General features: G+C 40.5%; 1 protein-coding gene across 1 annotated transcript in view; it reads left to right on the top strand.

Annotated features, from left to right (window-relative positions):
* The first annotated feature begins 306 nt into the window (after positions 1-306).
* The window catches only part of LOC139413545 (6-phosphofructo-2-kinase/fructose-2,6-bisphosphatase 4-like), a 54,754-nt gene continuing 39,243 nt past the window's right edge, over positions 307-15,817 (top strand). The window contains exon 1 of the mRNA XM_071161045.1: positions 307-423. Coding sequence (XP_071017146.1) covers positions 381-423 — 43 coding nt within the window. The 5' untranslated portion in view covers positions 307-380. The remainder of the gene's footprint in view (positions 424-15,817) is intronic.

Here is a 15,817-nt window from a genome sequence, read left to right as displayed (position 1 = left end):
TGTGTGTGTGTGTGTGTGTGTGTGTGTGTGTGAGTGAAAGAGATATGAGTTTATGAATTATCTCAATCTTGCTGACCTCATCGCCACTCAACTCTTATTGGCACCCCTGATCTCATTGCCACATAGGCTTAGTTAAACAAACAGGGACATTTGTATTTTAAAATATAATTCATTTATGGTAGCGTAAAACACAACCTAGTGGATCACATAGCCTACCTCAGTGGCTGTGCTTAAAACACAACGGTTGTAGCGCATCTGCTGCTGCGTTTGCGCGCTCTGTAATCCTCTCCACCCTCTACGCTCAGTGTCATTGAACGCCGCGGAGAGACCCACATTAAACGAAACCACGCTGGACAACTGCTCTTCTTCAAACCTGGACAATGAGAGTTTCATGCCGTCCACGAGCCACGCGAGACATGGCAGGTAGGGTACAATGCCGGTGGAGTCCTAGCACTTGTCTTTTCATGCTGGATGCGATGAGGGAGTTTCAACGATGTGTGCAGCAGCCCTATTGCGTTGCATTTGCTAACTAGCGGAGGACGTAAACAAGCTCGTCACGTAGACTAGTTTTCCAACAACAGAGCCTTATTGCCTGCTTAAATCTTAATAAAGCGATGTCAACAATTATTTTTTAGAAAGCAAGGGGCGAATATTTGTCATTAATATACTAATTTAGCGTTCGCAAAGACTGTTGTTGATAGTGCCTCTGCTAGCATCTCAATGTGGTTTAGCTAGTGGAACGTTAATTGTCCATTATACATCTTTAGGGTAGCCTACATGTTGCATTTTTATCAGCAGAATAGTGACGATGCCAGCCGACTGGCTATTTGATAAAAATGCATTTATGTTTAAATGTTATTCAATGATAATGGTATGTTAGATGTTATTTGTTAGTAAATGTAGTACATTTCTTATTTGATCCACAAATAGCCTATCACGGATTGTTGTCACTCAGTCATGTCCCTGAACGGGACTGAAGCTTCGTTTGGGCATCTCATTTGCAGGACTGCAGAAGTGTGGCATATTGCATGTTTACCATAGTAGTGGTCAGCTGTAAACAAGCTGCCTGTTGTTGATGTAATATTTAGGTAGTGGGTTGCCCTTGTAAACGTATTGTTGAATTGTTTAAAATGGGATTTGAATGTGGTATTTTAAATCCCAATCCTTGTCATAGAATGCTGTGATTTGTTATTATATTGATTGAACCACGTGTCACTGTAAACCATGATCCTCCTGTATGTCAGATGCAAGCATTTCAGTGCTGCACCTATCTGCTGTTCTATGGGATTCTAAAAGACTTGGTGAACTCAAGTCTGTCTGTGGCATGACAAACTGCTCTTTCTCTGTTAATACAAAAAATGTTTTATTGTCACATACACCGAATAGGCACCGTGAAATGTTTTGTCACATACACCGAATAGGCACTGTGAAATGTTTTGCCACATACACCGAACAGGCACCGTGAAATGTTTTGTCACATACACCGAATAGGCACTGTGAAATGTTTTGCCACATACACCGAACAGGCACCGTGAAATGTTTTGTCACATACACCGAATAGGCACTGTGAAATGTTTTGTCACATACACCGAATAGGCACTGTGAAATGTTTTGCCACATACACCGAATAGGCACTGTGAAATGTTTTGTCACATACACCGAATAGGCACTGTGAAATGTTTTGTCACATACACCGAATAGGCACCGTGAAATGTTTTGTCCCATACACCGAATAGGCACTGTGAAATGTTTTGTCACATACACCGAATAGGCACTGTGAAATGTTTTGCCACATACACCGAATAGGCACTGTGAAATGTTTTGTCACATACACCGAATAGGCACTGTGAAATGTTTTGTCACATACACCGAACAGGCACCGTGAAATGTTTTGTTTTACAGGGTCAGACATAGTAGTATGGTGCCCCTGGAGCAAATTAGGGTTAAGTGCCTTGCCCAAGGGCACATCAACAGATGATTTACCTTGGCGGCTCAGGTATTCAAACCAGCGACCTTTCAGTTACTGGTCCAACTCTCTAACCGCTAGGCTACCAGCATATGCAGCTACACCTTCAGTTTAATTCACTGACAGTGTTATGAGAGTCCTGTTACGAGAGTGCTAGGTCTGTTTCTTGCATATGTGGGAGTGTCAAACTATGCCAGCAGAAGATTTGGCTGATTTCTTTATGAACAATCAATGCCTTGTCCCATATAAGGGTGCATCATGAACTTGACCCTGAATATAGCCTATATTACAATTTCAGACTGGCCACATAGGCTGGGGTTTGAGTGTACAAACAGTGCTTTTTCACTGAGTGTCCACCAATGGAAAAACAAACATTACAATGTTTGCAGTTGAATAGGTATATTTTATTCTGCTGTTGTCAGGCTACACAGTATAACATGTAGTATATGTCCATATTTTAACATCTGATGTGTTATTCCATGACTCAGTCATTACGACACTGCACTATTATGCAAGACCCCTGTTCTGGGATATGGAGCCTGAAGGCTTCCAATGATGACATCAGCAGCAGTAACATCATCACCACCCTCTTTCTCAGCCATCTATTTCCTGTGTTTGAGGGGTGCAAAATCCACTTGGCACTTAAATCTCACTGGATAGATTGCTTCCATTTTACTCAAGCGACTTTTTCATACTCTTGCTTGTGCCTGTCGTTTTTCCCTGTTAATGTTACGACTGCAGGAATGTTTGTAATGACCTGTCAAACGCACTCCGCAATGGATGAAATGAGCTCAATGGAATACATTGTCTTTTTATTGAATCTATAGGAACTCTAAAGCTTCTTCTGGGATTTAAAGCACCATCTCGATAATTACATCAATGGAAAGAGAAGAAAGATTTTTTGTGGAATTGAAAAAAGTACTAATTTAATACAGTTGAAATGAAGGCCACTTCGAATATGAACACTTGGATTATAGTGATTATGTTATCTCACAAACATTGTAAAGTATGTTTTAGATAGGTGTAATTATTTTTTTATTGTACTTAAAAATAAAAAATAAATCACCTTTGTTTAACTTGAGAAGTCAGTTAAGAACAACCTCTCTGGGATAGGGGGATGCAAATGTCCCACTTGGCCAATTGCCAGGGAAAATGCAGAGCGCCAGATTCAAATAAAATACTAGCAAATTAAAGCTACACTCGTGTGAATCCAGCCAACATGTCAGATTTCAAAAAGGCTTTTCGGCGAAAGCATAAGAAGCTATTATCTGATGATAGCACAGCAGTAAACAAAGAGGGTAGCATATTTCAACCCTGCAGGCGCTACACAAAACGCAGAAATAAAATATAAAACATGCCTTACCTTTGACGAGCTTCTTTTGTTGGCACTCCAATATGTCCCATAAACATCGCAAATGGTCCTTTTGTTCGATTAATTCCGTCCATATATATCCAAAATGTCAATTTATTTGGCGCGTTTGATCCAGAAAAAAACAGCTTCCAATTTGCGCAAAGTCACTACAAAATGTCTCGAAAGTTTACAGGAAACTTTGCCAAAACATTTTAAAATACTTTTGTAATACAACTTTAGGTATTTTTAAATGTTAATAATCGATCAAATTGAAGACGGGTCTTATCTGTTTTCAATAGAGGACGAGAGGAAACTAACGCTACTTTTCAAGTCTTGGCCAACTCTCAACAGCGTTACCCTTTTCTAGGATGGCCGTACTTCTTCATTGCATAAAGGAATAATCTCAACCAAATTTCAAAGACTGGTGCCATCCAGTGGAAGCGGTAGGAACTGCAAACAAGTGCCTAAGAAATATCATTTCCCCATGAGAACCCATTGAACAGACAGCGACCTCAAAAATAAATAATTCTGAATGGTTAGTCCTCGGGGTTTTGCCTGCTACATAAATTCTGTTATACTCACAGACATGATTCAAACAGTTTTAGAAACTTCAGAGTGTTTTCTATTCAAATCTACTAATAATATGCATATCTTATATTCTTGGCATGAGTAGCAGGAAGTTGAAATTGGGCACGCTGTTTATCCAAAAGTGAAAATGCTGCCCCCTATCCCAAAGAGGTTTTAAGAACACATTTTCATTTATAATGACAGCCTTCCCCAGCCAAACTCGGACGACGCTGGGTCAATTGTGCGCCGCCCTTTGGGACTCCCAATCCCGCTCGGTTGTGATACAGCCTTGAAATCGAATCAGGGTCTGTAGTGACACCTCTAGCACTGAGATGCAGTGCCTAAGACTGTTGCGCCACTCGGGAGCCCAAATCTAGAGCCAAGCATGTTGATTTTTAATCCGAGGGTATCCTGCTATTGATACTTGTTGAATTCTACAACAGAACGTAACAAACATAATGAGGCAGTCTAGACAGCGCAGGTACTTTAGACAGAGCATGTGCTTGGTGGTTGCAGCCCTATTCCACACCTTTATGTTATTTTATTCATCTATGCAAACACACTTGCTGTATTTAATAATATGAGCCTCATTTGCATATCTTTTTTTTAGCACAAAATATTTTTTCAATAGATTTTCCTATTGTATATCTTGAGTGTATTCTTCATCTATTGTCCAACTGTTGCATTTATTAGAATTGTTTTAAACTTTTTTACAATTTAGATGACAATTGCTACTTTTCTTCAGAATTGATCCAAGTCAGGCTGGACCACGTGACCTGATCATGTCACCTGGCATGGTCCACGTTCATTTGCCAAACGTTGTCGAGTGTTGCAGATAGAAATGCCATGAATATGTTGGAGAGGCATGTTTGTTTTACATTACATATCTGAATGCTCCAAAACGTCCTGCGCCCCCCAGGGAAAACTCCAGGGCCCAGGTCATATGGGCAGAAAAAACTCCTGGCTCTACTTATGGCCCATGTTGATCCACTGAGTCTAATTTTATTCTTATTTGATGAATGTAAAGTGCCCTTCACAGTGGTGCATGAGATCACAAAACGCTACAAAGAAGAACACACAATAAAAAGCTGAGTAGTGACTACAAGCATCAATCAGACCACACAGAGGGAGGTAGCCTAGTTGCAACATTTGCCAATTCCCTATTAGTCATTTAAACATTGACATTGTTTTTAGAGGGGCCACCAAAATATTTGCACCGTCTTGGATGTAGAGCCAAAGTATCAGAATCAGAAGAATTTAAGGATTTTGGGCACTGGCCAGCCGGGCTAGTATACCAACATTTCTACTTGCCCTGGTCCAAAATCTGCTATGCAATATTCGAAAAGACAAAAATTCACCTGCATCTCGGGCTAGTTTGGCACATTTCCCTGTCTGAAAAGTGCTAACTAGCCTCGGACTAGTGGCTAGCTTAATTTCTATCCCTGTCTCAGACACTAAATAGCCTAGCTACTGAGGTCAGAGTGACCGAGAGGCTGTTTACCCCCTCATCCCAGAGTGTTTTGAGGTTATGTGAGTGTGTATGTTAAAAGATTTAGGGGTCCACCTGTTTCTATGTCAGGTATATACAAAAAGGAGGTGTTTTGGAAGTGTGCTGTGGTAAGCAGAGGACTGAATTGGTAGGATCAGGCCAGTAATGTGTTCATTGTGACTGTATGCCACAGGGAATATTCATCTCTCTGGGCTGCTGCTCTGCCAACAACGGAGCCTCCAGGTCTATAAGTGCTTGTAATCTCCCTTTCTATCCTTTTTTTTTTCTTGACTCATCACTTGCTTCCTTACTTTTTTCTCCCTTATCCTCATTCTCTGCCTCTCTCTATCTGTGTGAAAGTTCAACCCACACTCAGAATCCCATTAAAGGCTCCAGGGAGGGATTTGTCTACTAGTGTATGTGTGTGTGTTCATTCATGTTCATGAATCCGTGTTTGTGTGTGTGTGTGTGTGTGTGTGTAGGTCACAGGGCTCAGCCTTTTTATCCCCATCCAGATAAGAATGCTTGGCTTCCTAAATAGCATAGCGTACATTGCATAATGAACAAAGAGTAAGAGTAGCATGCATTGAATATATTTTATTACTAACATGCAAAAATATGTCCTTAGGCCCATTTCATCATCGATAAAGGCTTATTTCATTTTCTCATTGATACTAGTCTAATGAAAGCAGGACCTTGAGGTAATTGTTTTGACTATTCCATGAATCAATATTAGTTAGGTCAGAGAGAGGCTGATGAAATTGGTTGTATGGGTGTGTTTTTGGTTTGTGTTAAGGCTTGCAATGCAGAGCTGTGTTCATTGGCGTAGCACAGTTTTGCAATGCCAGCAGGCAAGATTCGAGTAAGCCCCCCCCCAAAAGATATGTTTGTTTTAGGAATAGTAAAAAATTGCCATGGGGTTGAGAGGAAATGTTGCTGTTTTTAAAGCAAATTTCCTGCAATTAAACAGATTTTGCCATGGGGCAGATTAAAAACGTGCTTTTTTTAAGAGCTAATCTCATGCTATACACATTTTGCCATGAGGTTGAAAGAAAATGTTGCAGTTTTAAAGCAAATTTCCTATAATTCTAAACATTTTACTATGGCTTATGATGTGTTCATATGCTATCTGAGTGGGTCCATAAAGCTTGTGGGTCCCCCCGGTTCACGGTGTGCTTTCTACGCCACTGTCTGTGTTCTATTGTTAGGGCTAAGGAAAAACTCCTCGTCCTACTACAGAGTAGAACCAACCATTGCAGTGAAGACTGATTAATGCTAGTATGACCCTCCATAAATTGTCATTGCACTGCCAGCCCATTACCTCATCCCATTTTAGCTGGAGGAGAGTTGATGAGGTGAGTGGTGGTTGTTGTGACAGAGTAATAAGTAATTGATATTTCACAAGGAGCAGAAAGAGCTTGACTTTAAAAGCAGAGTCTGTTCTGTCTGTGGGGTGGTTGGATCATCTCTAAAAGCTTGGATTGTGGAAAGTAACTTTACATTGGGACATGGCATCTGTGTTGATGCAGCCCACTGCATAATAAATACACAGCTAGTTCCCTTGATCATCACACATTCTTTTTGTAACTTGTTTCTAAAATGATGAGTATTGCTTCCTGGTTCCTGCATGTGATATGGCTCTCCTACATTAGACCTTTAAGAAGGTCTCATGTTTATTCCAGAACTACCCTTGATCCGGCTGGTTTGGCAAGTCTGTGATGTGTTGTGTTAATAGGCAAATCAGTTAAGAACAAATTCTTATTTTCAATGATGGCCTTGGAACAGTGGGTTAACTGCCTTGTTCAGGGGCAGAACGTCAGATTTGTTTTACCTTGACAGCTCAGGGATTCAATCTCGCAACCTTTCGGTTACAAGTCCAATGCTCTAACCACTAGGCTACCTGCCGCCCCGCACTAGCATTTCTTCTCCATGGTGAGTGGATTTACTTCCCATCCTGATGTCTTCTAGAATGCAAACACATTCTGAACGTTCTAATTGGCCCCAGAAACTGATGGGTTGGACCAGACCCGGTCAATATGATGACGTTATCAACTTTCGTACAATGACCCTTGTTTTTACATTAGCACGACTCTAGGATGGCAGTTTCAGACAATGTCGTCAGGCAAGCATTAACTCTGTCATATTTTCTCATCCTCCTGAAACCATGAATGCTCTCTCTCACCCAGAGAAAAAATGAAGTTAGGTAATGATGCTTCCAAATGAAAAACATAGAATTAACATGCAACAGGGCCAGGCATTGTCTGTAAGTAACTACCTCCAGTCCAGGGACTTTGTGTGTGTCAGTGAGAGTAAGATGATTAGGCCTACCAGTAAGTGTGTACAGCAGGTGTCTATCTATTGGCTGATGAGATTAGTCCTGCTGACTTATTGACTAGTCTGGGATTGGGACATCTTTGACCATGCTGTCACTGTCACCCTAATATAGGCAAGGGGTGAAGAGGGTTAGTTGAGCACTCCTCAGTTTAGCATAGACTAAGATTTTCCGTGTGTGTGTGGTCGTCATAGGTTGACCAGGTCACCACCATATAGACATTCATTTTATTAAGGGGCAGAAAACGGAGCTGATTGTGGACTACAGGAAACGGAGGGTCGAGCACGCCCCCATCCACATTGACAGGGCTGTAGCGGGGAGGGCCGAGCACGCCCCCATCCACATTGACAGGGCTGTAGCGGAGAGGGCCGAGCACGCCCCCATCCACATTGACAGGGCTGTAGCGGAGAGGGCCAAGCACGCCCCCATCCACATTGACAGGGCTGTAGCGGAGAGGGCCGAGCACGCCCCCATCCACATTGACAGGGCTGTAGCGGAGAGGGCCGAGCACGCCCCCATCCACATTGACTGGGCTGTAGCGGAGAGGGTCGAGCACGCCCCCATCCACAATGACAGAGCTGTAGCGGAGAGGGTCGCCCCCCCCGCTCCCACACACACACACAATGGAATTCGAGAAGCTATTAGCAAAGTAAAAAAAATATATCAGGAAACCAATATGGACTATAGCCCGTCGTTTCAAATGGGAACAAATTAGTCATAGTGGGCAGAACAAGCAAGAAGGTGGGCAGAGCCAAGCACGAGCTAGCGAGATCCTATTGGCGCGTTCTAGCAAACATTTGCATATTTCTGTTAGGGAACGCCTACTCTGTGACGTGCATGTGTGCAATAACAAAATTTGCTTTTGCACTCCTTCTAAACAATGGTATTATTTTATTTTTTGGGGAAAGGGTAAGGTCTACAAAATGTAGTCCACTCTGTTTGTAACAGATTGTAGTTTTGGGAACAGTATTGAGATCAAATGTTTAATCGATGAGAAAATGTGCAGAATGTTGTCCAAAATCCATATCGTTCCATCTTCTCCCACTGCTGTCCACCTGGCTTCCTCTCACTGCCATATTTGGTAGTGAGTGGAAACCCCAAGCGGATGCTTTACATTTATACAGCCAGTGAAATATCAGTCTCATTGTTCTATCTGTCCTATTAACGTCCGTTGCTACGGATGTTGCTAGAACATGCCAAAATCTGCCTAGTCTACGTAATGAAAGAACAAAAATTGATAGCATTCGTTGCTATGCTGGTTGTTATGTTCTGATTGTCCTGAGGCGCATGTAGTCAAAATTCAGGGTAAAATGAGATCATTGTTATAGGTTATTTACACTATTTATGATATTTTTTATCTTTAAATCTCAGATTATTATTGGATAAAGTACAAAACATGATCCATGCATGGTCATTGACGTTTACTTGCATGCAAAACTTGATTTAGCTAGCATGAGCATGCTGCAAGCAAGCATGGATACTGCAAATGATGGATGCAAACACTACTGTGAGGTAAGACCACTTTTCCAAATCTCTTTATTTAGCTAGCTAGCTAAGCTTTGTATTGCATTATTTGTCTTTGTAATTCAGTTGATTTAAATAGCTATCTCTTATACAGAGTAGCATATGAAAAGTGCTATATCATCTGTAAAATGTGGGATAAAGGTGAACTGCATTAATTAATCTTGTGGTCATCATGAGTGATCAGATTGTACCTGGGTCTACCATTAGAGAGGCTGGTTTCAGACTATAAGTAGATCATTAGAAACCCTGTTGCAGTGAGGTTATTTTAGCAATAACTGTACCCAATGTATGTGTGTAAATTATTGATTTCTTGCTGAATTACTACATTCATAATAGGTAGTTTATCCTTTGTTTTTTTTGTTCCATACCAGGCTGCCATGGTGTGGGCCTCTCAAACAACTTCCTCCCAGCAACAACAGAAATGCGAGCCAAGCTTTCAAAAATAACATCAGGAGGCAAAAGAAACAGATATTTTACGTGTTTACATTGCACAATTTATATATTTTTTAAAATACCATAATGTCTCAATTACAAACAGTATGTTGCCCTTGTTTTTTTAAAAGCGCCATTCCTCTGGAATCCCTACTATCACTGCAGCGAGTGAAACTTCAACCATGTCAGTCAGTAAACAGTGAGTGTCTTCTTAATCTGCACTAATGAATAATATCTGGACGATGTAAAACCTATCATCTCTCCCTTTTGTTTTTGAATCTTTTTACCTCCTGATTCTGCCTCTACCTTTTCCTCATCCTGTAACTGGTTCTCTCCTCTTCCTCCAGACGAAATCCTGCGTCTAGTGACGTCCATTTGCCAACAACCTGCCCACTCGACTCGACTCGACCCCAACCCCTCCTCCCTCCTATGTCTGACCACTGGCTGCTTTCTCTCCAACTTTGACTGCCAGTCGTACCCCTCCTCAAAAATACGAACACTTCTCCGACAGGTATCCTTTCTTTCTTTTTTATCTAAAACTTGATATACAAACGGATAGCACTGAACAAATCAGATTAAGCCGTTAACTAAACGTACAATTCATTAAGCTATATCTTGAATATTATTTAGCCCAGCTTCTAGACTGATATTTTGTATCTCGGTCATGATACATGTATCTAGTCTTGTTGCGGGCATGAATGAGATGCGCGCTCTTCGTTATTTATCTTCCCTATTGAACATACTATTCTCCGTCTTAAATTTTATTGTTTATTTAGATATTAGAGTACCTGAGAATTAATTATAAATATTGTTTAACTTGTTTGGACGAACTTTACCGGTAACTTTTTGGATTTGTTGGTCTGCATGTTGAACGAGTGAGATCTTTGGCGCCAACTAAACTGACTTTTTTGGATATAAAGAAGGACGTTATCGAACAAAACAACCATTCATTGTGTAGCTGGGACACTTGGGATTTCAAACAGAGGAAGATATTCAAAGGTAAGTGATTTATTTAATTGATAGTTGTGATTTTTTTGTGATGCCTGTGCTGGTTGAAAAAGTATTTTGATGTGGGGCGCTGTCCTCAGATAATCGCATGGTATTCTTTCGCCGTAAAGCCTTTTTGAAATCTGACAACGCGGTTGGATTAACCTCTCTGTGCACCGAACCCGTTAGCGGGATGAAATTCGACAACATACGGTGATCGCTACATAAATAGTCATATTAAACATTCATGAAAATACAAGTGTCTCACATGTTTCGAAAGCCTAGAATCTTGCTAATCCAACTGCGTTGTCAGATTTAAAAAAGGATTTACTGCGAAAGAATACGATGCGATTATCTGAGGATAGAGCCCCATAAACAACTATTTCAACCAGCACAGGTGTAACAAAATCACTAACTGCAGTAAAATAAATAGTTTACCTTTGACGATCCTCCTTTGTTTGCAATCCCAATGCTCATTGTTACACAATGAATGGTCTTTTTTTTGATAAAATCTATTTTTATAGCCTAACATGAAACATTTTGTGAACCGCTTCTGTTGTGAATTCCGTCTCATTCCATTTTCGACGACACATTCGATGAAAATGCACACACTAAACGTGACTTTTCCAGTCATGTTTGGTTTCATTGCAATGAACTGGTTTGTTTGTAACACAACCAAACGTGATGGGTCATTTCGCGGGACGTATTGACTGAAAGAAACCGATTTGAAGACAACAAGTAATGACATCATTGTGCACCAATGATATGACCGCTGTTTCATTGATTGACTGTATTTTAACCCAATGACCACTGATCGTCTTGAAATCTAGCTGGGTAGATAGCCAATGAGCTGAGGTAAACGGCAATATGTAATCTTTATGTGTTGGAAGACCAACCCATGTAGTAAACTCCAGCGTAAAGAGGGTCATTCGCCATTGAAGTTTCATACCGGAAGGAGCAACGCATGTTACGCACAGCGTTGTTTTGGTAAAGCGCATCTTCAGCTGTTTATATATCAATCAGTATGGCGACTAAGTCAGGGAAAGCTACATCTAAGTCTAGATATACATATATACACAATTTTAGAAGAAATTGATCGGGAAAGTGAGACAGAGCTTGTTGGAGGACGATTCATTTAGCGATTCCCAAATGGAGGAACGGAGAGGACATCGTTTTGGACTGGTAAGTCTTTCTCATGCCAATGCCGTTGTTTGAAATTAATAATTAATTGATTAAAATATTATTTGTGAAATGAAATAGCCTATTTGAGGCTGTTGAGGGGAGGGCAGGCCCACAACAATGGCCAAAGTGAAATGGAGACAGTAGACAGCTGGTCTGTTGTAATATAATAAAGACAGTAGATCTTTAAAAAAATAACTTTTTTAGCTTTATTTAACTAGGCAAGTCAGTTAAGAACAAATTCTTATTTTCAATGACGGCCTAGGAACAGTGGGTTATGACAGATTTGTACCTTGTCAGCTCAGGGATTTGAACTTTCAACCTTCCGGTTACTAGTCCAACACTCTAACCACTAGGCTACCCTGCCGCCCCGGGGGTAGCCTAGCTGGTCTGTCATAATATAATAGAGACAGTATATCTAGCTGAAATGTCATAATATAAAATAGACAGTAGATCTAGCTGGTCTGTCATAATATAAATGAGACAGTAGATCTAGCAGGTCTATAATAATATATTCAACCTTATGTTCCCTGTACTCTATATATATCGGTTTATTATACCTGTTGATACAGGGCTCATATGTGAAACTATTCTAACTGAACATTTTCTTTCACAGCGACACTGAATCCGAATGGGAGCCCCCAGTGCAAAGGTGTCCATCCCCCACTGAAGCTGGTTCATCCAGCTCCTGCCACAAGTGGTGTTCATCTGCCCAAATGTATTTCTGCGGGCATGGATGTGCCTCAAGGGCCAAAAGGGCACAGCATGGAGGCGTCGCTGTGTTCTTTGCAAAATGAAGTCCCCCATCACCTGCACCACATGCTTGGTGACCCTCTGCTTTACAGCAGAAAGAGACTGCTATGGCACCTGGCATCAGCAGCACAATATTGTGTAGAGGACTGAGGGTCTTCCAAATATTGAAAATGTTATTTTGTAAATGTATATATTTTTTTCCATGTTTTTTCTCAATTTTTTGGGGGTGTGTGTTAGAATACCATTTTGGTATTTTGTATATAGTTATTCCATTCAAAATGTATAACTTCACCTGGGTGACTTCATGATAAATGTCATGTAGTACACTCATTTTGGAAGTTATCATTCTGAAACTTTGCACAACTACTGTTGCCCTCTTATGTTTTTCACTGAAATTGTCCCCATCATCCTATCTGAATGTTTGTTTTGTCTTGTTCATTTTAAAGATGATGATACAACAATAAAAATGAAAAAACGTATGGTTTTTTCATTGTATTATCTAAACCAGATCAATTGTGTTCTCCTACATTCAATTCACATTTACACAAACTTCAGAGTGTTTTCTTTCAAATTAAATCAAGAATATGCATATCCTTGGTTCTGAGCCTGAGCTACAGGCAGTTAATTTGGGTATGTCTTCAGGCGGAAATGGAAAAAAGTAAGGGGGTAGCTGTAAGAAGTAACAAGAAGTTAAGCTTTTCAATTATGTAAGACACGTATTTTCATAAGTGTTTAATATTACGATTTTTGTATTTTGAATTTGGCGCTCTGCAATTTCACCGGATGTTGTCGTAGGTATCCCGCTAGTGGTTCATGCGTCCTAAGATGTTTTAAGGGGAGTGTTAGTATCTAACAATTGGATTTAATTATTTCCAGGCCACCGCTCGGTGACTCAAACAATGCATTTATTTTCAGAACCGTCCACTGACCATGGATTTACCCTTCGACATGGTAAAAGAGAAGCAAAACAGGGACAGACAGGTCGGTAAATAAGTCACACGGTGGACTTGTACGAAAGGTTGCCTCTCTCGAGCTGTTCTCATTCTACGTGTGACGCATCATTCCTTTTAGTAAACAAGTGCACATGGTTTTGTTTGGTTATTACTGCAGTGTGTTTGAAACGTGCATTTCAATTAGAAGGGAATTTTTACAATGTGTATTATATGCATACCATTTTGAGTATTATAGCACGTAACTGTGTATTTTCAGTGTATTTTGCCTGATAAGATGGTTAGTAATTATTAGTTGGTCAACCCGAAGATGGCGCCGGAGCATGTTACGTTGGAAATTTAATTAGGTACCACCCTTTCAGGGGTCCTTAAAGGAATTAGTCATATTCCATCCATTCAGTCATTTTTAATGTCCTAGTCATTAATGTGTTACTACTGCCACCTAGTGGTGCTTTAGTTTAAGCCCTTTATATGTAGTAACATGGTTAAAGGGATGCCTTTTTATAGTTTATATATTAAATGGTGTCATATGTCATTGTATTTATATGTACAGTACCAGTCAAATGTTTGGACACACCAACTCATAAGCACAAATCAGATGGCAGAATACTGTGGTAGCCATACTGGTCAAGTGTGCCTTGAATTCTAAATAAATCACAGACGGTGTCACCAGCAAAGCACCATCACACCTTCTCCTCCATGCTTCACAGTGGGAACCAAATATGCGGAGGTCATCTGTTAACCTACTCTGCGTCTCACAAAGACCATTTGGACTCATTAGACCAAAGGGCAGATATCCACCGGCCTAATGTCCATTGCTTGTGTTTCTTGGCCAAAGCAAGACTCTTCTTTTTATTGGTGTCCTTTAGTAAGGGTTTCCCTTGCAGCAATTCGACCATGAACGCCTGATTCGCACAGTCTCCTCTGAACAGCTATGTTGAGATGTGTCTGTTACTTGAACTCTGTGAAGCATTTATTTGGGCTGGTAACTCTAATGAACTTATCCTCTGCTGCAACTCTGGGTATTCCTTTCCTGTGGCGGTCCTCATTTGAGCTGTTTTTGCAATAATATGGACTTGGTATTTAACCAAATAGGGCTATCTTCTGTATACCTCCCCTACCAACACAACTGATTGGATCAAACGCATTAAGAATGAAAGAAATTCCACAAAATAATTTAAGGCACACCTTTTAATTGAAATGCATTCCAGGTGACTGCCTCATGAAGCTGGTTGAGAGAATGCCAAGAGTGTGCAAAGCTGTCATCAAGGCAAAGGATGGCTACTTTGAAGAATCTCAAATATAAAATATATTTTGATTTGATCAACACTTTTTGGTTACTACATGATTCTATATGTGTTATTTCATAGTTTTGATGTCTTCACTATTATTCCACAATGTAGAAAATAGTAAAAATAAATAAACCATTGAATGAGTAGGTGTGTCTAAACTTTTGACTGGTACTGTATGTTATCCTGATATTAATGGCACTGTATTTTGCTCTTTCCTTGAGAATCCACACATTCGCTCTTCCACACCCCTAGGTATGTGTCAATGGTACACGCGGTAGCCTTCCTAGTGATCCTCCCATAGCTCTACATACTCTGCCTGTTGTAAATTACTTGGAGGAATAACAGTATACAAGTTAACCGTTCACTGTACCTTGCCATCATTGCTTTCTGACTGATGCCTGGAGGCAAACACACTCAACCAAACCAGCAACCTAAGAATAATAGTCCTTTAGCCCTTATAGGTGAGGAATCTCAGACATTTTCCTCCAATCTGTTTTAAAAATGAGGTGAAGAAAGAGGACATGAGGAATCCCAAATCAAAGCCTAGCCCTTACACCCTATGCACTTGCGTTGGTGTAAGTAATATGGGGACAATTCAACCAGGCCTGGATCTACCTGTAAACCTGTGTGTGTTTTCTTTCTGCATCCTTCTATGCCTCTCTTTCCCTTTTTAATCTGCTCCTGTTCTTCAGGATCTAGGGGTTCTGGGATGCATACCGTATCCCTTCCCCAGACCTTGATCCACCTGATGTCCTCCATGATCAACCACCCTCCAAGATCCCACTTTTCATGACATTATCTACAGCTACTGTTAATGTCATATGGTTTGATAGAATCTGCTTAGGGACCTGTGCATAACATATCATCCTAGGCACAGGGAGATACACTACAGGGAAAGTGACCAGCAGAACCCCTTGTAGCATCCACAGCTTCTCTATCCCACACACCAGAATTGAGATAAAGGATTTTTTTTTAAATCACTTTACTTATATGTA

This window comes from Oncorhynchus clarkii, chromosome 7 (genome assembly GCF_045791955.1).
Source record: "Oncorhynchus clarkii lewisi isolate Uvic-CL-2024 chromosome 7, UVic_Ocla_1.0, whole genome shotgun sequence".
Taxonomy (NCBI): domain Eukaryota; kingdom Metazoa; phylum Chordata; class Actinopteri; order Salmoniformes; family Salmonidae; genus Oncorhynchus; species Oncorhynchus clarkii.
Note: the sequence above shows the minus strand (reverse complement) of the source record. Positions and strands in the feature narration are given on the sequence as shown.